General features: G+C 35.0%; 1 protein-coding gene across 3 annotated transcripts in view; it reads left to right on the top strand.

Annotated features, from left to right (window-relative positions):
- Nucleotides 1-22,006, top strand: part of ADAMTS19 (ADAM metallopeptidase with thrombospondin type 1 motif 19) — a 154,951-nt gene that overhangs the window by 64,065 nt on the left and 68,880 nt on the right. For all 3 annotated transcript variants that reach the window (XM_075740365.1, XM_075740363.1, XM_075740364.1), the window contains one exon: nt 14,830-14,935. In XM_075740365.1, coding sequence (XP_075596480.1) covers nt 14,830-14,935 — 106 coding nt within the window. The remainder of the gene's footprint in view (nt 1-14,829; nt 14,936-22,006) is intronic.

The following is a 22,006-nucleotide window of genomic DNA, read 5'->3' as shown; positions in this document are numbered from 1 at the left end:
TTTTTACACCAAGGCAGCCAAACCTTTGTTTTCAAGCTGTATTGTAACTCAGACACAAAATGACTAGACTACAACAGATTAGATTGTCTACTTTTACAGTGTTTTATTTTCAGTGTTTAAAGCTTAATTAATCTCAACAGTAGTAGGGTAACACAGACTAAATCTCTCTGAATGGACTTTTGATGGCAATTTCATGATCACTGAGCGTGCTTTTAATTACTAACCTTTTATCACACTTAAAAAACAAGTCTGAAACGATTGAGGATTTACTGCTTCAGGCAGGTTTTTTGGGGTTTTTTTTCGTGGTTTTGGGGTTTTTTGTGTTTCAAAGCAGTTAGCCAATGCATTTAGAGAGCTGAAAGTGAAGGGGGAAAAATTCTTTTCTGTTATTGTTTTCAGATTATACCATAGAATTTACTGCTTTCTTACTAAGTATGTGTTAATAATCTGTCTTAGGAAACAATATGGCCTTTGAATGTGTTTATGAAGACTAGAAGGTTAATTTTCATGTTTCTATCCAGCTTCACAACCTAACAATGAAACCTCTAAGTTTAGATAGTGCTCAGAAAATCTATGACAGCTGTATTGAACTTACATTAGCCTATGGAGGGTCTGGTTCAAGGAATAATAATTTTTGAGAATGAAACAGTCTAACATATTTGATATGCAGGATATTTTTGTTCATTTGTTGATAGTGTTGGTATTTATGGTTGTCATTAATAGTATTTATTTGTTTAATAATTATAAATTAAAAATAAACACAGGACAGTTAAGGTAGTATTAAAGGCACAATCGTTCTCAGTTACAAAGAAATCACCTTTTTCAGATATTGTGGTTTTCTTAAAATATCTCTGAGGTTAGCGATTTTTTTTCTTATATTATAATAATAACTATTACATCCATTAAGACCCATGTCTAATTCTTGTTACACATTCCAGTTCAGATACATTCAGTTGTGCTCTTTCTCATTTAGGTGACATGCTATGATTGTTCTTAACATATGCTTAAATCCCAGCAGTATTAACTACATGCTCAATTGCTGAATTTGCTTCTTGACCTCAGTAAGTGGTTCTGTAATATGCTGCAGTAGCATCCATAGTTCTTCATAATTTCATGTGTAGTCATATCCCTTCTTTGAAAATGTAATATAACTTTGTCATTTTCTACAGATTATACTACTTCATATCTGTCTTCCTAGATGAAGTAGTATAGTTGTATTTATTTTGAATTGTTTTCTGTATTTAGTCTCAACTTAGTAAGATGTTTAAAATTCTGTCTTAAAGTGATTTAAAATAGACTTAATATATGTAAAGAATTTTAACATGACACTTCATAGCATTTAGAATATTTGTGCTTGGAGCTGGAACTTTAGTTTCTTTCACAGGCAGAACTCCTGTGTCCATCAGAAAAAGGTATTCCCAAGCAAAGACAAAAGGATCTGTAATATTATAAGTGCATATTTGCTTTATGTTAAAGAAAACAAAAGGAAATTGCAAGCTAATTATCACAATAATTTGTGTTTGTCTTGTCAATACTGTGTACTTTCTAACGCCATGTACGAATCCTTCAGCTGTGCATGCCAGATTCAAAAGTGAAAAATCAGTGAAACATCAGAGCAATACTGCCATGGTATGCAAGAGATGCTTATGTCAAGGCTAGGGAAGGGTGATGAGACACAAAGCAGAGGACAGAAGTGGGCATGGCTTAACTAAGCTCAGGTCTCTGCTGGCAAAAATGTTTTCACCAGAAGAAAGTTTATAGTTTTAGCTAATCAGACTGCAAGAGATAAAGGAATGAGTGATTAGTGATTTAGTGATCCTCTCAGTGCACTGAACAGTGAATTATGTCCTGTGTCATTTTATTCATCCAAAGTATTTAAAAACTAATTAGGCCCAAGCAGCTGTAAGCTCTTAAAAATATCTTTCATTGTCTCCTGGATTTTAGAGCTTCGATACTCCTCTTTTATAGCTTGCTTTTATGTGGAAAACATTTCGATGAAATATTGTGTACATTCATAATAAAATGATGTGGTTTGGCAACACTAAATAATCTTGCATCGATAATCAGTTTCTATCTATACTATAATACTGATTTATACTCTGTATGACTTTGTATAAAGAATTGCTCTTCATTTCATGCATCATGCATACAATTAAATTTTAAAAACAATAAAATTTGGTGTCAAACATGACAAATTTAAGACATGCAAAATATATGGCTGTAAAGTAAGGTATACCTGTTATCTAGCTAGCCAGTTGTTTCTCTAATATTACAGTCCTGTGTTTAGCTCTTGGTAGATACGCTTGTGTATGGTATTTTCATCCCTTCAACAGAAACATTAGCAAAGTTATATTTTAATAGACTAGTCAACCTTGCATAGTATTTTGCACTGAAGTTTTTTTCAAAATAAGAGAGGTCAGGTAGCTCCTCGTGACTAACGCTTCAGTTTCTGTGTGCCATAGCTATGTAATGGGAAAAAACCCATCAGTGTAATGGAATTAGACCATGTAATGAATGTGTATTTTTCTTTGGGTTTTGAAGAATGGGATGGGTAGGCAGTGGTACATGGGTCCTTTAGGAGAGGAGGAAGCAAGAAGAGCTCCGTATTTGCAGAGACAACTGTGGGTGATCCATACAACTGCATCTAACTGTTGTCAAAATAGAAAGAAAAGTGCAAGCAAGCAGGAACAGAGGGACAGAGCCAAGAATCTTTCTTCGTTTGGATGCCCTTGGGCAGATTTTCTGTTTGAATCCATCTCTCTCTTGTAACACTTAAATGGCAACAAATTATTTTTTAATTCTGTTTTGAGTCTGTACTGAAGGTTTTATGTTCTCAGGATGATGGTACCCTACCCTGAACAAAACATGAGTTTCTCATCAATTCATCCTTTATTCAGCTTGCTCGAGCAAGCTAGTCAGACTAGTCAGAGTCTAGTGCTGCACATGTGTGATACAGGAGCCTCCCCTAGTTGTTGATTACCTTGCTTCTCATAGACTTTGTAAACGTAGTTTGGATAATGGATTCCCTGGAAGAAGAAAGACCTAATACTCTCAGCCTTTTCAGCTTACTTTCATAGAGTTCAAACTTCCTGAGGACCACCCCAATAAACTTTAGAGAATTTTTGAGTTGGAAACAGTTTGCCAATGTTGAGATATGGTCTTGAAGAAACTTATGAGGTGCATGTACGAGTTGGACCACTGATCAGTTAGTGCTGACTCTTACTTAGGCAGCATAACCACTTTCATCATGTGTGCTAATACAGCACAAAACAATATATGCTTACTTACGCTAATGAAGATGGAGTACAGGATGGTTATGTGGAGATGACAATAGTAACTTTCAACCAAATAATTTTAGCTGAAAAGAGGCGTTATGGAAGGCTCTTCTCAAGATAGCTCTGGCTTTGTTCTCATTTGTCAGAAAAATACTAGTTAAGCTAGCCATCCACATCTAGACAGTGTTTTCTATATAAAGGAACAGTTAGCTATTTAATTCACTTTTCCTAGAAGGTGTGCTGCTGGTGTGTACTGTAAGCAGTCTCAAGATCAGTCATTTTTTTGAGTGCATCTCTGTCATAGTGAAACAGAGTATAATTTCTTCACATGAAAAACTTAAAAGGTCACAAACTTCAAAACCTTGGCCATAGAATAAGAGATTATTATAAAAAAAACAAACAAAAAGCAGACTAATACCTCTTTCAATCCCCTTGTCTCACATAAGAGACTGCAGATGCTTTAAAAAAAGAAAAAAAAAAATCCAGAATATTTTCTTTAATTGAGGTCTCAACAACAGTAAAACAATCACTGTAATATCACTTTTACCTTGATTATCTCATAAAAACATGAGAAATCTTTTACGTGAATCACCCAGATTGCAGAAAATGAGGAAATGAGTTACTGCACTGAAGCACTGTTTGTCAAGGAACAATTTTATGTTTCTACCACACAATGTCTTTTCCATAACATGGATGTAAAACAATAAATTACAAAAGAAAGCAAGACAGACATGTTTTCCTCATATTTTGTTGTTGAAATAAAAATAGGTCTAACGTTGTGTTAGACTGACAATGGTACGGTCTTATAAGTGATTTCACATCGATTTGTTGCACAGAGAATGGTACCAAGACAAGGGAGAGAAGGCAGCAGAAATTAAATTATAGGAAAATGAGCTTAATGGGGTATTAAGGCTGGAACCTTTGTAAGACCAGGAAAAGCACTGGTGATGTATTGTGAATAGATCAAATTGGTAAGGGGAGTTGATGTTACACAAGGCTTGGAAGCATATTCACAAAAAAAAGAAATGATTTAATGGAATGAGACAAGAGGTGAATTCAAAAGCATTGCAATGTGCATAGATGTACAGAACATGGGGACAACTTTAGCAGCTGCATATTTTATGAATGTGAGAATTGCAAGCCAGATGTCAGGAAGGCAAGAAAAGAGATAAGCACCTGGGTGAATATTTTCACTGTTTGGGTGGAGTGACATAATTCTTAATTACCTCTATTATATATTTTACTCTGTGATGCTAACATATTTTGACCCAAGTGTTCAGAGTTATAGATTTACAGTATTTTAAAATATTTTAGTGAAGTCACACAGCGGTGGAAGGAGTTCTGACAACAAATTCAACCATCTTATGCAGGATAAATTCTATTCATGCCATTTCTTAGAGGAAGAGTCAGATTTTTCTCAGAAGCAGAATAAGAGACGAGACAGTTCCAAATTTACAGCATTTGCATTAAAATATGCAATAAGTATTTTCTGTTTGTTTGGGTTTTTTTGACAAATTGCAGAAAACATTTAATCATCTTGAAATGACATATATGCTTAAGTCTTAATTTTTTTAAGCACAATTTTTTTTAAGGTTACAGAAGGTATGTAAAATTTCCATTCAGAAAATAGAGACTACCTCAAAACTGATCTTGAAAACTAGGGGAACTTTTAAAGTACCTACATGGTAATGGAAGTCTAAAGTCTACCCTTACATCAGCATTTTCATAAACATGCTGTTATGCGCACTGTGCTTCCTGTTTCCTTGGGCTGGTGCCCTTGACATTAAATGATGAGGCTTTTTTTAATATACTTTAAAATAAAATATTGGGGGTTTTTAATGTATTCCAGATATTTAAAATATTTTTAAATCAACTAAGCCTTTCTGTACATTATTTTTAGAAAAGTATGTTTAAAATATTGCTTATATTTAAAAAAAAAAAAAAAGTAATTTAAACAATTGGCCATGGCAAGAACATATACAATAGCAAAACTGTAACATTATTAGAAAAGGTCATCTTCGTAAAATTAGGTCAGTTTGTGTTTCTTAATGCTAGCAAGTATTCAAATTGCAATTTCTTGTGCTACTCTGGTATTATTGGCAAACTAGAATTTCACTTGCCTTTTTGGCAAAGGTACCTCCCTTACAATTCAGTGTAGTGTCTGCAATTCCTACTTTTCTTTTTAAAGTCATATTGTAGCAGAAGCCTCAATGTCCAAGCTTCTAAAACGTTTTGCATAAAATATTTATACTGGGCTAGAAAATTAACTTGTTCCTCTCTTTCTTTGAAAGATAACTGGTTTTAAATACTTGTGACAGTAAGTCTATGCCATCTATTCCTTACAGATTTTTAAATGGACAATACCAGATATAAGTCACCAAATATTCATCAGGCTGTTTAATTATCTAAAATATTTGTTCCCATATTTCAGGTGGTTTATTTCTCAAAAAATGTTTCAGAAGGAAATATGTAGGCCTGATAATAATTTTCCATTGTTATCTGTTTTTGCATGCATTTTAGAATGCATCTGAATGGTAATTTTTCTCTTTGAAGAACATTGCAGAGAATTTCCCACTTTCAAGAATGCCTCCATCTCTCAGGCTTTTGTGTGGCACTGTTAAACACAGATAGCCACTTCATATTCCAGATGTTCACAGCAGTTCTATTTGCTTCCTGACAGGTTCAAGACCTACCATATGCTCTGAACAGAACGTGACTCAAACTGAAAACAATAGGCAAGAAAATGTATTTTAGAAAAGGCTAATTCTGTATGCATGCTGTATAGATCAGTATTATTTTTACTTCCATCATTTGAAAGAATATCCTCTGTGGGGAGTAATGAAATGCAAGAGTATCAGAATCCAATCTCACTAGGCTTTACTACAGATTCCACATGAGGAGGTTTAAAATGAATTTGAGTTATATGAAGACATTTGATGTTACATGGAATTTTGATTTGGAGTGACACAGCAGTGTACTGAAATCACAGTGCAAACACAGTATAGCCATTGCAATATACAGTTGGATCACAGTACAAACCTGATTCCCACTACCAGCCTTTATATGCTCACCATCATGATGCTGGGCATCCCCAGGTGCTGGGAAGGAATATGTGAGTTAAAGTTAGCTCAAGCCCAGTGCTCTGTTCAAAGTTCATTTTGTCAGTTACTAAGTTTTTATACTCTCTGTTGGCCTGAGCACTTACGTACTATCCCTTGCTGGGCTGGCTAACTCAAGAAGCCATTCACACTGTTTTGATTAACTTGGGAAAAACATTTACACAAGCGATTGATCACTGAACTGATGTTACACTTTTATGTAAAACATTTATGTTACATATATGTAAAACAAACTCTCCAGTGCCTTTTCTGTTGAGGTAAGTTTAGCTTTCTTTGCAACAGCTGTGGTCAGTCACTCCCTACATTCTTCCCTCAGCCTCATAAACACATTGCCCTTGCCCATCTGATTTCAACTTTCTTCTGTTTTAGGGGTTTATTGACCAGACACAAAAGGTAAACTTTTTTTTTTTTTTAATAAGTTTATTTAAGTAAAGCAGGTGTGGAAAAGAAAAATGAAAGATTGGCTAAATAAGGATCAAGAGAGCAGAAAAAAAAGAAAAGTGTATATATATGTACACAGAAATCTAGACACAATTAGTCAAAGAAATAGACCATACCATGTGCACACATTCCATCTTGTAACACTTTATACAACTGTAGGTGCCAATCTGGAATAGTGGTGTATCTGGTCACAAAGTTAAATAAGTAAAAGGAAAATGAAAGCTTTGGTTTACATATTTTCTAGTCATAGTGATGATCCATTAATAGCAGTCTTTCCTTAGCTTCTAGGTTAGGGTTCACGCTATCAAAGAAAAGCAGAATTCAAGCTCAGCTCTTTCCTATCTAGCATAATGTTTTAAAATATAATTCTTCCTAATGGTCTTTTTTATGCTGTATGTGTTTATAAGAAAGTAATGGACAATAATAAAAATTTTTCTTTGTAGAATAAATTCTTGTTCCTGGTTTGCTACAGCTAATCCCAAGATCAGAAGTGCAATATGCTTAGATATCATGAGGACTGGAAATGGCTAGTTCACACAAATAGCTTTCCCTGTTCAATTTTGCCCCAGGAAAAAATATGATCCCCAGGAGGTGTTGGTAGAGAAAGCTACAAATACAGCCAAAAATGACATTGTCACATTGCCCTCATGTAAAGCAAATGTAATTGTAGAACAAGTTGGAAAACATAGAAAGCAAGGTTGAGTTCTTAAAAATACTTCTTGTGGTGTACCACAGTGTTCACTATCATCATCTTCCCATCTTGTCTGTAGAGCAACAAGAGTTTTGTCAATGTACAGAAACAGCGTTTTATGGTAGGAAATGGGCACCAACTCTTTAATCTGAGGCATGTGATGCTCATTTGAAGTAAACTGTGTCTGTTATGTTTGTCCAATGCATCAGTGAAAAGCATATCCTCAAGATGAATTTATTTATGCATGTATGTGGTGAGAGCTGTTCTGAAATGGCTGGTGCTCAGCTTGAAACCCATTTCTGGCTTTTTAAGTAACAAGCTTCTGCTTTACTTTAGAAAGCCCCATTCAGTTTTGTTGCCAAAGAAGTGACATGTCTCCTTTTCAAAGTCACATCTTATTTGATTGTATACAGCAGAGTTCCATGAAGCTTTCATAAGGCACTCTTACATAAGGACTGAAAGTCTTCATGGTGTAAGTCCTAAAGATAGACTTTTCTACTTCTGTCCAAAAGTTAAACTTGTAAATGTAGATCAAGATTATTAATAATTTTCTATGCCATGTAAAACAAATATTTAGAATAATAGTTCATGCAAATCATGCCATGAGGAAGTTAGAGTAATCGATCAAACTGACCTTTTGACTGTAACCACTTTTGTCAGAAAGACTGTAGTAGAACAATAGAAGTTAAGGTATGCAGAGGGCTATAAGATGTTAAAAAGGTGTGATTGGCTTCTGCTTGAGGAGTCACTAAATGTGCCAGAGCTTCTCAGTTTGTAATTGGGATAGCTCACAGACATCTAGGAAGGCTTTGAATAGATGAATAGAGCTTTTTATTTGAGTTAGAATACCCCCTATGCAGTCTTCATAACAAGAGAAAAATGTATTGTTGTAGACAATTACACTCTGGAGCTATTTTCCATCATGTGTTGTGTACCCAAACTCTGACGCAGGTTAAGAAGGAATAGCCAAATTCAGAGAATAAATGCTTTGATGGCTGTTCAAGATTACAGTATGGATGCAGCCGTTAGCTCTAGGGATCTCTATGACAATTGTCAACAAAGGCCAGGAGTGGACATAGGGAAAATTCACTATGTCTCAGTTGTGTATTATCTCTGTAAGTGTTTTCTATTGGCCACTACTGAGGACAGAACATTAGTCCAAGTAGACCTCTGGGCCCAGTAATGTGTCAGTTACACATCTTGAGAGAAGTGTTTTCTATGTGGATTGTGTTTTAGAAGAAAATTATACTAAAAAGAAAATCATACTAAAAGTAAATTATACTGCAGTCTTCCAGCACTTCTGTTATCCCATCTCTGTAACCTATTAGACATCTGTGGACTGTTCATAAGGTGCAAGAACTGAGGACCTAAAACCATACAATCATACATCCAGAACATACATTGATATGCCCTACCTATTCTTAGACTTTTTCCCCACTCTAAGGATTAAGTTGCAGCAGTTTGTTTAAAGGGAGACGAGTGAGCTTAGTAGTCTATTCTGAAAGACAAAATCAAGTACTTGCTAGATATTGATAAAGTATTTTTCTGGAAGCATTAGTTTTTCTAAGATGTAGTTTGCATGAAATGCAGAAGGTGATTTGGTTTTATCCCATTGTTTTTCTAATGTCTTCCATTGGTGTGTATGTGCATTTGTATATATACAAACACACGCACATGTAGGTATAGTTATCATCACTCTCAATCTTTCTCACTTTAAAAAGAAAAAAATATATATTTCTAGGCTTTTCTGTTTGCATTTGAGATTCCTGTTGTTAACTGTGTTTTGATTCCTGCCATGCTTAAAGGGCTGCTAATTCACTGATGACTGACAAGACTTTTTTTTCCTGGCAGTCCTCAGTGTCTGGGACTCTCTTCAGAGCACCTTGTGCTAATTGGACTTTCAGGTGTGTCAGCTCTGTGGAAAGCTTTTTTCTCCTGCATCTTAAGAAAACCATCTAGCTTGCTAAAAAACCCCATCTGTTAGATTAGTAATCAGATCCAGTTAAGCACTATCATTTATGCTTACAGGCCCATTGATTTGCCAGTTCAAATTTAAAATACTTATGTTTGAATCAAAAGCCAGATGCATGTGGGTATTAAATTATGTTTCTATTGCAGTTTCTTGCTAGGTTTGTGCATCATCAATAATTCAAACTAAGGACTAAGGTTATGCTATCAGGAGTGCACGGCTGCATGGCACCTTCTGAAGGTGAAATATTTTGGGGTGGAAGTTTGTGATTCAAATCATCATGAGTTTTTCTGCATGTTTTCTATCCAGTTCAGGCTTACCTATATTTCATCAGTGATTTACATGACTGTTTATGAAGATTGGTGTAGAAACTTTAGAAGAAAATTCCATACATAAATAGCACTTTTATTCGTAGTATGTGCTTAAGCAATATCAGTTGTATGTATACTAATTTAATAAAATAGATCCATTGTTCATGAAGTTCATGAACAGTTTCAGTATTTTTCAAATTATATCTAATGTGCATTCAGTAGTAATAGTGTGCTTCATTATTTTACCTAGATGACAGGGAATGCAGTAGGCACTGGGAATCTGTTCTGTTTTACTGGTTTTCATCTTGCTCAAATTTGAGAATTTTTACTGGTGGATACATAGCACAACAAGGGGCATACTATCCCTAGATTCCTGAGAATATAACATGCTCCTTCATTAGTAAATGCTTTAAAATCAAAATGCTTTTTTTTTTTTTCCTCCTCCCTGAACAGTGCTATACAAACATACGCTCTCTTTTCAGTTCTTTCAGCTTTTGTTTCCAAGTGTTGGAAACGGAACGTGGTTTTTATGGAATTTTGGTTTCCTGTGGACTGGAAATTCAGTAGTAGAAGGGATATCTGAGTGATCCCCTATCCCTCTTCATCAAATAATATGTTACAGGAACTTTCTTCTGTATTTTTGATGGTCATTACTGTCTTATAATCCAGGAAAAAAAATCTATTGGACAGAACATTACTGTTCCCAAAACAGAAGCTGTGAACTAGCTCAGGAATGTGTAGAGGTAATCCAGGTGATATCAACAGATGAAACTAGTGGTATGTGGAAGAGTCTCTCTCTCTTTTAAGATCATCCAAAATTAGCAAGTAGATTTTGGAGCAAGTATGAGGGAAAGGATTCAGAATAAGCACATAGCTAATGGCATGACAAACCAAGTTTGCATGTGTTGTGAAAACAAGTTTCAAGTTCGGAAGAAATTAAAATGTGCTAAGTGATGAATGTGTGTGATTAAGACTTTCAGAATATGAACTCCATTTCATTGGATCGCTATAAAGGGAAAAATAATAACCATTCTGTATCCTTTTAGAATGTAGTATTACAAATGCAGCCATATTCGAGTCATACTTACATGTTGTAAGAAAGAGCAATGTTTGTATGTCTGACTGCATATTTCTTAATGCGATTTTTGGGTTTGTTGCTGTGGAGTTTTTGTTCCTGTGGGCAATGCTGACAGTAACCTTTCAATATAGGTAGTGGATTTACCTTATGGGCAGCAGGCCATGAATGAGTAGGTAAAGCTGACAAATTTGTTTGGATACTTTAGTTGGTAACGTGTTTTGTGCAACGTCCCTGTGAGCTGAAGCATGGCTTTTCAACAGAGAAGTTGTAAATGTGTGCCTACTTTGAAAAAATGAATAGATTGATGATGTGATGAGGATGTTCATTAAGAAACCAGAAAATGTATTGTATTTTGTAGCATGAAATACCTATCTCTATAGGTAGCAGTAATGGTAGTAGTAGTAATAAACCACTGCTATGACTTTGGTAAAAGTTCCGCTTTTCTGAAGCAGCATGTGCTTAATTGGATACTTACATGTTTAATAAGAAAATGTAGTCACTCGTGGTTCTTCTGGGGCGCAATGGTAAAACTTTTCTTAATTGATATTGCATGTATTTTCTTCTGAATTAACTAGATAAATAGTTATCTACAGTGTGATGTAATTTTAATATTTTACATTTGACATGTATTTATTCAGTGCTTTTTTATGTCAAAACACAGCTTGCTTTATAGATAAATAACAGGATCCTTCCTTAAATTGGCAGCCAGATGATGTTACCCCTTTCTAGCCAATACTTTTCAGATATTAAGTGTATTAATTTAAAGCTGTGTCTTGAGACTGCGGGGTTCACTAGGAATACCTTAATCATAACAGTGAAGCAATTGTTCATTCTTGAGGGTTTTTTTCTTGTGAATTTAACCTTGGAACAGTTCCAGCTGTGTTGATAAGCTACAGGAAGCTGCAGTGAACATATATATATTTCAAGAACAAATTCCTTCTCTTACCTAATGCAGAGACAACTAAGCAAGAGCAGCTTCTTAGTGAAGTCAGTTGCTTTTTCTCTACATGTGAAATTAATAACCAAGGACAAGACATGAAACTAGTGTTTCATGGCTAGTAGTTGACTGATTTACACCCAGTAGCTGCTGTTGGATGGAGCTTCCACATATGATGTTGACTTTGTTTAGTATAGGAAAAGTCATAAAGCGTTAATTGCATTTGATGCTTTTGGCCTTTTCTAGAATCAAAAATCTAATTTAATCTAAATGAAACTCAGGTTTTATATTTTGTATGTTACACTTTAAAAGGTCAAACATAATCAATTCCCTTCAAGGAATACCAAGTCTAAAACCAGTATTGGTGATATATATTGAGTGTTGTTGAAAATCCCTACTACTGCTGACTGCTTCTTCTGCAGAATAGATGTGAAACTTGGAATGTGCATAGTTCTTTGGAAATAAATTATACTTTGGGGGCAGGCAGGATCATAGCAACTGGTATTATGTTGTAGTATGGAAAGATACTGCTAATGTACTTGAACCTGCCATTTTAGAGGTCAAAAGAATGTTTGGGGACTTCTTTACCCTACAGAAAACTAGAATGTCAGACAGTTTTCAGTTAGTACTCAGCATCAACAGGTAGAAGGAGGTTTGGGGATTCTCTTTCTGTAGATCACAGCAAGTAGGTTTTATTGAACTGAGGATAGCCATCATCTGGTAAGTGTTATGGTTTAACCCCAGCCGGCAACAAAGCACCACACAGTCGCTTGCTCACTACTCTCCAGCAGAATGGAGGGAGAGAATCAGAAGGTAAAAGTGATAAAACTCATGGGCTGAGATAAAACCAATTTACTAATTGAAATAGTAATAGTAACAGTAATAGTAATAGTAATGAAAAAGCAAAATAACAAAGAGAAGTAAAACCCAATAAAGACAAGCGATGCAAATGAAAACAGTTGCTCAGCACCAACCAACGCCCAGTCAGTCCCCAAGCAGCGCGCCCCCCTGCCAACCTCCCCCCTAGTTTTGTTGCTGATGTCATATGGTCTGGAATCCCTTTGTTCAGTTGGGGTCAGCTGTCCTAGCTGTGTCCCTTCCCAACTTCCTGTGCAGCTCCAGCTACTTGCTGGTGGGGTGGTGTGAGAAGCAGAAAAAGCCTTGGCTCTGGATAAGCATTACTCAGCTGTAATGAAAACATCCCTGTGTTATCAACACTGTTTCCAACACAAATCCAAAACATAGCCCCTTACCAGCTACGGCAAGGAAAATTAACTCCATCCCAGGCAAAACCAGCACAGTAAGGAAGGTATTTCTGAACAATTTGCATTACATAATAGGAATGCCCACAACACTTCAAAATGCAGCACTGGATTTTGCCTATGGCAAGAGTAATTTTCCTATTTTGTTTTAGCACTTTGTAAATTCATTGGTGTTGGCTGATGTCTGCTTCTGGTATTGTTATCAGCTCTACTACTTACAGCTATGTTATTAAAAGCAGCTCGATCTTCTTCAGTTTGGTCATCAAAACTTGAAAGAAAATGCATGGAATTGTGGAACTACAAGGTACAAGATGGTTTTAGAATTATTTTTCTTTTTATTTCAGCCACTGAGGCATAATATTTGAAATAAAACATTACATTTCAGAGTGTTTCTTATGTGTCTTATTTTCAATAGAGTTAATATAAATGATACGTACGTTTAGTATGAGGTGTCATTTGAAGGACTTCAGGTTTTTTTGCTTTGAATATGTTTTGCCGTTTTCTATATCCCAAATTACTTTTACCCCTGCTCCATTTTTTCTCCCTTCTTTGGAAAGAAATAGTAAAAGTTGAAATATTCTGCCTTATTCAAATCTGATTTGTAATTGTTTTGTTCAGTCTTGAGCAACATTTTTTGTCATGGGAGTTCTGTGTCCAAAAACTTTCAGCCAGCACTGTTGAGAGCAACACTGCCAGACTAGCGATGGGGTTACTACTTGAATTTCATGTTGTGGATGTGGCGTTGTGCTCAGAGACTGACAAATTCTTGGAGTGTAAGAAGAATGAATTTTACCTTGTTAACTTAGAATGATAATTATGACTAAATTTCCAACACTGTCGAACATTTCAAACTTGACCTTTACATGCAGACATCCACCAGACATGTTGATCCAGAGGGAACCATTCCATTGAAAGGATGTTCCTGGGAAGAAGGCCAAACACTTGAAACAGTGTTTTGATTGCTTACTCCAAAATGTCAAAAAATGAGTGACAATAGGTCCCCCGCTAAATGTATCTGTGGCCTGAAAAAAATTACCATTACCCAGATTAACATACATATTCCTTGAGTTTTTAGAACTACAGACATTCTACTTTTTAGAAGCTGAACTTTGAACTCAAAAATTCAGGCTTCTCTGTTTTGAAAACTTAAATATTATACAGTAGAGGCATTATAGCATCTACAATGAATGTGTTTGTCAGGCTGCAGTCTCCTATGAAATCTTCTAGTTCTGTGACACCTGACTCGTTTACGCATTTTTAAAATCATGAACATGCTGAACACTGTATCAGTACTTAACAGTGATAATGTAGCAGCACGGCTCAGTGCTTTGCATTCTGTTCTTCTGAGTCAGAGGAACTACCTGTTCAGATTTGTGCCCTGTTGTTGTAGAAGTCTATTTTCATTTATGGTAGTATCTATAATCATATATGTGTTCACATCTCATTTAAGGTACCTAGCAATGCTTTTGAAGAATACATTTTCTGCACGTTGCAGTCTATGTAATAAAGTAATATTACTATCAGGTAATACTACCACTGCTTGCAATTTCTTTGCTCTCTTTTATCCACTTTTGTGCTATAATCATTATAGTTTATGAGTAAACAAACCTTTGTTAGATATCTGTTTTTATACCTAGATGGCTCTGACCACAGTAAGGTTTCAGACCTGTTTGGGGTCAATAATGGCATGATACACACAGTTAGTAATAACAAAAAATAATTTAATGTGGTGGTTGTGTTTCCTAGGTATAGCATATCTGAGTGGAATGTGCAGTGAAAAACGAAAATGTATAATTGCAGAGGACAATGGTCTGAATCTCGCTTTTACCATTGCCCATGAAATGGGTCACAAGTAAGTATGTGGATAACAAACCCTAGTATTTCTTTGTATGTCATGTTACTATGATTTGATTAATTTGATTGTGTACTTCATTTTTTCCTTTTTTCTTTTAGGAAAGCTTTTACATCTAATGAAAACTTTCGAAAACAGTGTTCTTGTTATTAATAATAATAGTGACATGTATTGATATATAGTGTGAAAACTAAGAAAATGTTTACAACTTGGAGTAATACAGGAATCTTTATAGCTACACAACATCTAGGTCAGCTGGAAGTACTGACATTGTCTAGAGGAAAAGCTGGTGCCCCAATATGTTTTTTTCTTTTGCGACTGTGTTATCGTGTATCAGATCCAGCTCTGACTATTGTTGCCAAGAAACATTTTAATGCAATCATGAGTTGGAAGAGCCCTTATTTAATCTGGCTTTCTCAGGATAGATCCCATTGAAGTGTGTAATGGTCATTGGCCATTGCAACATTAATATTTTTTTTTCCTCTCCTTAATAGAAAAGGACAACAAAGTGAAGGTGAAAGTAACTGTCCTTCACAATCAGATTGGATGTTTTTAGTCATTCCATGAGGAATACTTCGAAGCAAAAGTGAAAAATTCTCATGTTGCAATAATCAAATTTGTTAGTAAGAGTTCCATGTGATTCTTGGCTTCAGTATGTGTTAAAGAAAAATAAATAGGAGAGTTCTTATTATAAAATAAAATAAAATAAAATACTAAAAACTCTTATTATAAGAGTTCTTATTATAAAATAAAATAATGTATTAATCTGTCATTTTTACCTGCAGTGTCTGCTCCAAGTATCTGTGCATACATTTTTAGAGTAGCAGCTTCAGAGTGACAAGAGAGAGGGATGTTTTGTTAAATCCTTTGAACCTCTAAACCTTGAGGTTAGGTATCTTAGGACAAACACTTTGAATTAAAAGTGATTTGGTTTAAATTTGGTCAAAGCTGTTTGTCAATGGAGGTCACAACATCTAATGTTGAAACATGCACTTGATTACAAGAAAGAATTAGAACTTTAAATATTTCTATTTAAAATTTGTCCTGGGTGCAAAACAAGGAAATTCAGAGCAGTTCTAGAACTTGGATGGAAAGGGTTGTATGAGTATGAGATGCTGTATGAAATTTATCTTTTCTGTCTTTTGGAGTTTTTTTGAGTTTTCATAACTGCAGAAAGAAACTCCAGGTTACCATCAGCCAGCCTGTTTAAGTGATAGTTATGATAAAGGAAAGACTTCAAAAGAAAAATTTTCTTGTTTTATAGCCACATGTTGACCTTCTTTTTTAGACTGTTGTGTTTTCTAATATTAGAAGGGGGTTAGGTAGAGGAAAACTCATTTTCTGTATGCTTGTTCTTACGACAGTAAACCAAGGATAAGGGGAAAGAAACAATAACTGACTATGATCTGCAGATAAGTTCACTACTGGAGTAAATTAGAAAATTGTTTGAGGCAGGTATGATAATACCAGATAATTTAGAGAAATATAAGTACTGCATTATGCCTGGCACAATGAAAATATGTTTAGAGAATAAAAAGTTTGGCAGTGGAATTATTGGATTTGAAAAAAAGAGGCATCTTGATCAACAAGAAATGTAGCACCTTATGCTTCCTGAGAAATAGTGATGTGCAAAATCCTAGATGTGGAAAGCAGGAAGCAGGTATAAAATTTTTGCAAAGTTGTGGGTGACGTGTTGGTTCTGCACTAGCAAATTTGAGAATACTGATCTTATAAAGACAGTTTTGTCTTGCAGCAGACAAGTCAGACCTATCTTTGACATTCTAAGGGCTGCTGGATGCCATACAGAATCTGGAACAATTCCCTGAGACAGGGAAGCTCACTGTTGCTGCATAGCATTTCTTCCAAGCCTGCTTCACAGGCCAGGCTCTAACCCTTGTTGCATTCAGTCCTCAACTTGAAATATTTTTATGGCTTTGCACTGCTGTCATACTGAGGAAGAGAAAGGATTTAGCATGGTCTTCCTACAGGGACATAAAACCTAAATTGCTGATACATGAATCCTGTGAAAAAATGTTAAAGGCTACAGTATGAAATTTCAGAACTTTCAAATCCCTCCATATTAATTCAAATAAATTTGGAAAACAAATCATGATGATAACCCAGCCATTATATTCTCACTGTAATAATGCTATTTAGATGTCCTTATGTTTCTCATGTTTCTCTGCAGGTACTGTAATAGACATTTGAAAACAATGGAAATAAATAAACCAAATCTGGTTTCATAGTAAAGGACAGGATGTTATTTGAACCATACATTTCTTCTGGAAATTCAATCTCATGAAGGCTAATAACAACCCGTATAGAAATTAGGAAGTCTACCAAAAAAAGTGAAAGAATAGGTAGCCAGAGATATATAAACAGCTGCCACAAAACATAAAACATATGGAGGAACTGCCAGTGCAAAACATGCAGAGGCATACAGCTTGATCCCTGCTTCATTATCGAGTCAGAGTCCTTAGCCATTGCAACCTGAAATAGAGTGGTCTTGCCCCAAAAAGAGTAAGGTCATATTCCAGAGACATTTGTTTTCTCTGCATGACTGAGTCTATCTGCCAGCCTAGGCCTGGCGATTGCAAAGAGCACACTAGAAGTAGTTGATCCTTTGTGGAGCGACAAACATTTGAATGAAGATGTCATTGGATAGGACCTCAAGAGATTCAAATGTAACTAGAGTATTTCTCATAGAGATTTGTCTTGCTTGTTCTTAACTGTTTCAGAAATGGAGATTAAATGATCACTATCTAGATCACTCGTAAGTCTTTTCCTCTTTCAACAAGTCACATTTTCTAGAAAATTTTCACAAACTCTTTCTGAATCTTGAAGTTACTTAACTTTTACCCTCTTCTTTTCCCTAATATCATTAACCATTCTAGTTGTTCTCATTGTTGTGAAGAGAGTCGTATTCAACAGCACAGGAGAAGCAAAAACTTTATCGAAGACTTTGCCTCTCCAAGTACAAAGAAAAAACCCTTAATTTTTTTGTCTTCTGTACAACAAATAATATACTTGCCGATAAATTATCATTCAAATACACTCAAAATGTATGCAGTACAGACTCTGTTGATTTTCATTGATCAGCCTGAGAACATAAATAAACACATTTGCAATTGCCATTGTTTTGTTGAGTATAAAAGTACCTTTGAAAAAGATAACAGTTTGGTTTTTTACATCAACCTCCATGCTGTTATCTATATATTTGAAATTCATTTGTCTCTGATAAAATCTCATGATCATTTTGCAAACTCAGAACAATTTGACAGACCTCTAATGTCACTGGCATCAGTTGCATAATTATGGGTTTAGGGGACTTTGCGGGGGATGGGGTATACCCCCTGTGCTGAAATCTAGGTTTGCTTGCACAGGAACACAGTTGAAGAATTACAGTTAATTATATTGAATACCTCCAATGTTTATTAAGTGTTGTGTTGTGAGTTTCTTAGTTTTTCCAATTAAAACAAATATTCTCAATGAAATACAATGGCAAACTAAGCCTTACTTTGCAGTATGAAATGTCTTTTTTCTAGCCATGTATATCTGAAAGCAGATGATCTTTTAATGACATTGACAATTAATGTTGTAAGTCAATTGATTTTCGAGCTCCATCTTAAAATTTTAGGAGCAAGTCTTTGTAATCAGAGGTTAGAAACTATAACACATTGATGGATTTGTTTTTAGTAATCAAATCCTATTTATTAAAATAAATTTAATGAGCAATTAGATAGATAACTATGTAATGAAGTCACATTACAGAATAAGAACTAACAGCAATTAATTAAAAGACATTGTCTCCGCATGGAGAACTGAGAGAAGAAGAGATAATGTTATTATTTTGGTTTTCAAATAACAATCATATCTTCATTTTACTTACATGATTGCTATCTGGGGCATAGGACTCCTTCCTAAGTATGGAGAAATAAAGGATAGATGTAAACTGCAATATCTTAAAATACATTAATTAACAATTATTACGTGCTCTAAGTGTACTATAAAAGTTACTCTAATAGTTGAAAGAGATACTGGTGGGATATCTCAAAGTCAATTTTATACATATCTGCATTCTTTTTCTGGTAAGCACTTTGTGAAATATGAAATTTACCTATTGCTAAAATTCAGGTTATTCTTCCAGGTATTCTGTAGTTCCAAATGGGAAGTCTGTAGAATTTTTCAATCACTTACTTAATAACTCATAAGCAAACAACATCTATTTTTTGTGATGATATTAAACAACCATGTGAAATCCAGTGGAACTTGGAGAGCTTTAAATGGAAGATTAGGAAATGATCGTGAAGCATCAGTTACTTCATGTGGTTTTGTTATCACAGTCTAAAATATGGTAACAGAACACAATAAAATCAACACGAATAATAAAAAATAATAATTGTCTACCAATCTTTGTGAATGAGTTACTAACATGGAGTAGGGAGTCTCATGAAAGTAGCTAAAAAAAGGTGTCGATTTTTATAAAGTAGAATTTTACAATTTAATTTGTGTTTAACCAAGAATAATATTAGCACATGGAAAACAAAGGTATTAATTAGGAGAAACTTATTAATTAGGAAAAGTCCTCTTTACATATTGAAAATCATCTATTCACAAGTATAATGGAAACTTCAGGAACAGTAGTGGTAACTTCCACTGATAAACTCTGCACAGTAGGATTCACAGTAGTAAGGATCATTAAATTAAGGCATTTGACGCTTGGCATTTTGTCTCAGATGTTAAGTCAAAGTATTTGTTTAGTATTTATTTTGATCCTTTATTGTTCAGCTGTGAGAGAAAGAATGAAGCCTTACTTGATACCTGGGTACCCACTGCTTAGATTTTAATGGCTTTTCTATCTTGAGAAAGAAGCATAGAGAGGTTTTACAGGATAGTGGCACTGTTTTTCTCTTCCCAAAATACCTATCTGTGGGGTATACCAAGAATTTTGAGTTTCATACCAGTTAGTCCAGCAACTTTTTCAAAGGTTAGCTTCACCAGGAGAGGGGTTTGGGGATTCATTTGGGGAAAAAATAGAATAAAACTCTCTGACTACTTAGTCAGCAAAAGCAGCCTTTCTTATGAACAAGGAAAGAGTCCCTCCTTTTCCATGTGCCTTCCCTTTTTCTGGGAGAGACTACAAAGGCAGAGTTTGTAATTCCTGCTAACTCATGATAAGCATAGCTTTCTTTTGTTTCCCCAAACAGAGAAACCTATCTATATTAGGCCTGTAATTATTGGTATCTGTATTAACAGAATACATTTTTCATTCCTGAAAACAGAATTTAGATGAACTATCTGTGATTTGAATCATACTGCTGAAATTACCTGCTTCCACAGTACTTTTGTCTTCTTACATTAGAGAATTGTCTTCTAGCCATGCAACGGATTCTTATCTTATTTGGATAATTATTTAATTACATTTCTTTTACATTCCAGGATGTGGGATAAGTATTTTTTAAAGAATAAATTGGAATGTAAAAAAGTGATACTTTAATGCTGTTCTACTACAAAAAAAGAAAAATACTTTCTATCTGTAGTGCAATTTTTTGCTCTGAGAAGGCAGTCAAATTAATTTTTCTGAATGCTCAGATCATTTTAGTTGATGAAGAAATGAACTATAAATGAAATAATGTATGATCTCAGGACAGTCGACCACAGTATGAAATTATGAGGTAAGAAATTGTTGAAGTTGAAAACCTGTTTCCTGCAGAAATAAATGCAGGTGTGGTAAGTTGAAGAATAGTTTTGAAGCAAAAACTGGTGAAAATACTTAGGAGCTCATGCTGTAGGAGGTGGCATTTGAGGTTCCTCAATTGCAGAAATGTTTCAGTACAAGTACAGTTCCTTTGCAACTGCCTTCATTAGTAGAGTATGTTTCCCATGTTTGTCCTGCAATCTGTTACTCAGGCTTTTGATTTAAGTGAAAGAATAAAAATATGAAACTACTAGGTTCAGCATGACTATATTTTATTTCATTAATGTTTTCAGTGATCTTTTTTTCCCAGCTTCAGGCCTTCTCTTCTAAAGTATCAGAATATTTAAGTCTCTGCTTTAATTTTTTTATTTTTTTTTCACTAACACTGACTTATAAATTATTTCTTTGTAATTAGTAAGTTAAGAGCCCATAGATTTTCTAAATTCGTTGATCTATGAGGCTGAGAAATTGATTTCTTGGCATCCATGAAGGCTTTTTATTTATTTTGGCTTTAAAATACCAACTTTACTGTTGTTCAGGACCTTCTTATTTCAGGTTATGCTTTTCAATTTCCCGTTCCCTTGATGTGAAACTGTTCCTCCAATTATGTCTGCAATTCCTATACAGAAAGACATATACCTCCTAATTCAAATACACCCTCTTAAAATTTTGGATGTTTTTTGTCGTTATTTGTATAATTTTTCTACTAGCATGAAGGAGACAGGCTAGCAAAATTTTGGAGCACTGGAACATCCAAATGTGAGAAAATCTCTTCGTAGTTATAAGCATAAACTCTAAGTGAATGAATATCTAGGAAGTACAGATGGATCTCAAAACATACCTATCTTTCATATGCTGTGCATAGCATTTCTCTTAAAATAGGTCTGTGTAAGGGAGATAACATGATGTCATATATTTAGCCAACTCTGATTTGTTGATAAATTACTGACTTAAAAGATGTTTGCAAAGTGCAGGTTATTTAACCAAGGGTATATTGAGCTGGCATGTTAGCACAATTGCTCCATTTACTGATAATTAAGCTAAGCCTTTATTCAATAACGGCCATAGTATCACTCTGGGGTCTCTTTGTCTCAGAATTCTTGCTTCCCAGCATCATGACTCAGGTTATCTTGGGGCACTACAATGTTAGGCGTTCGCATGGCAGTGACTTCTGAGTAAAAAACAAGCTGCTGCAGAACTGTTGTGTCACTGGTGACCATGCCGGTAACCTGTCCCCAAATAATCTACTCGCTTACCTCTCTTCCATAAATCCCTTATCCTGTGGGCTACAGGGGAGGTGAATAGAAGGTGCAGGGGAAGTGGCTGTCATTGTGGCCTCCTCCCAGCTGCACAGACTCTCTCATTTTCCCCTC

This window comes from Balearica regulorum, chromosome Z (assembly GCF_011004875.1).
Source record: "Balearica regulorum gibbericeps isolate bBalReg1 chromosome Z, bBalReg1.pri, whole genome shotgun sequence".
NCBI classification, from domain to species: Eukaryota; Metazoa; Chordata; class Aves; order Gruiformes; family Gruidae; genus Balearica; species Balearica regulorum.
This window is presented reverse-complemented; position numbering and strand designations above follow the sequence as displayed.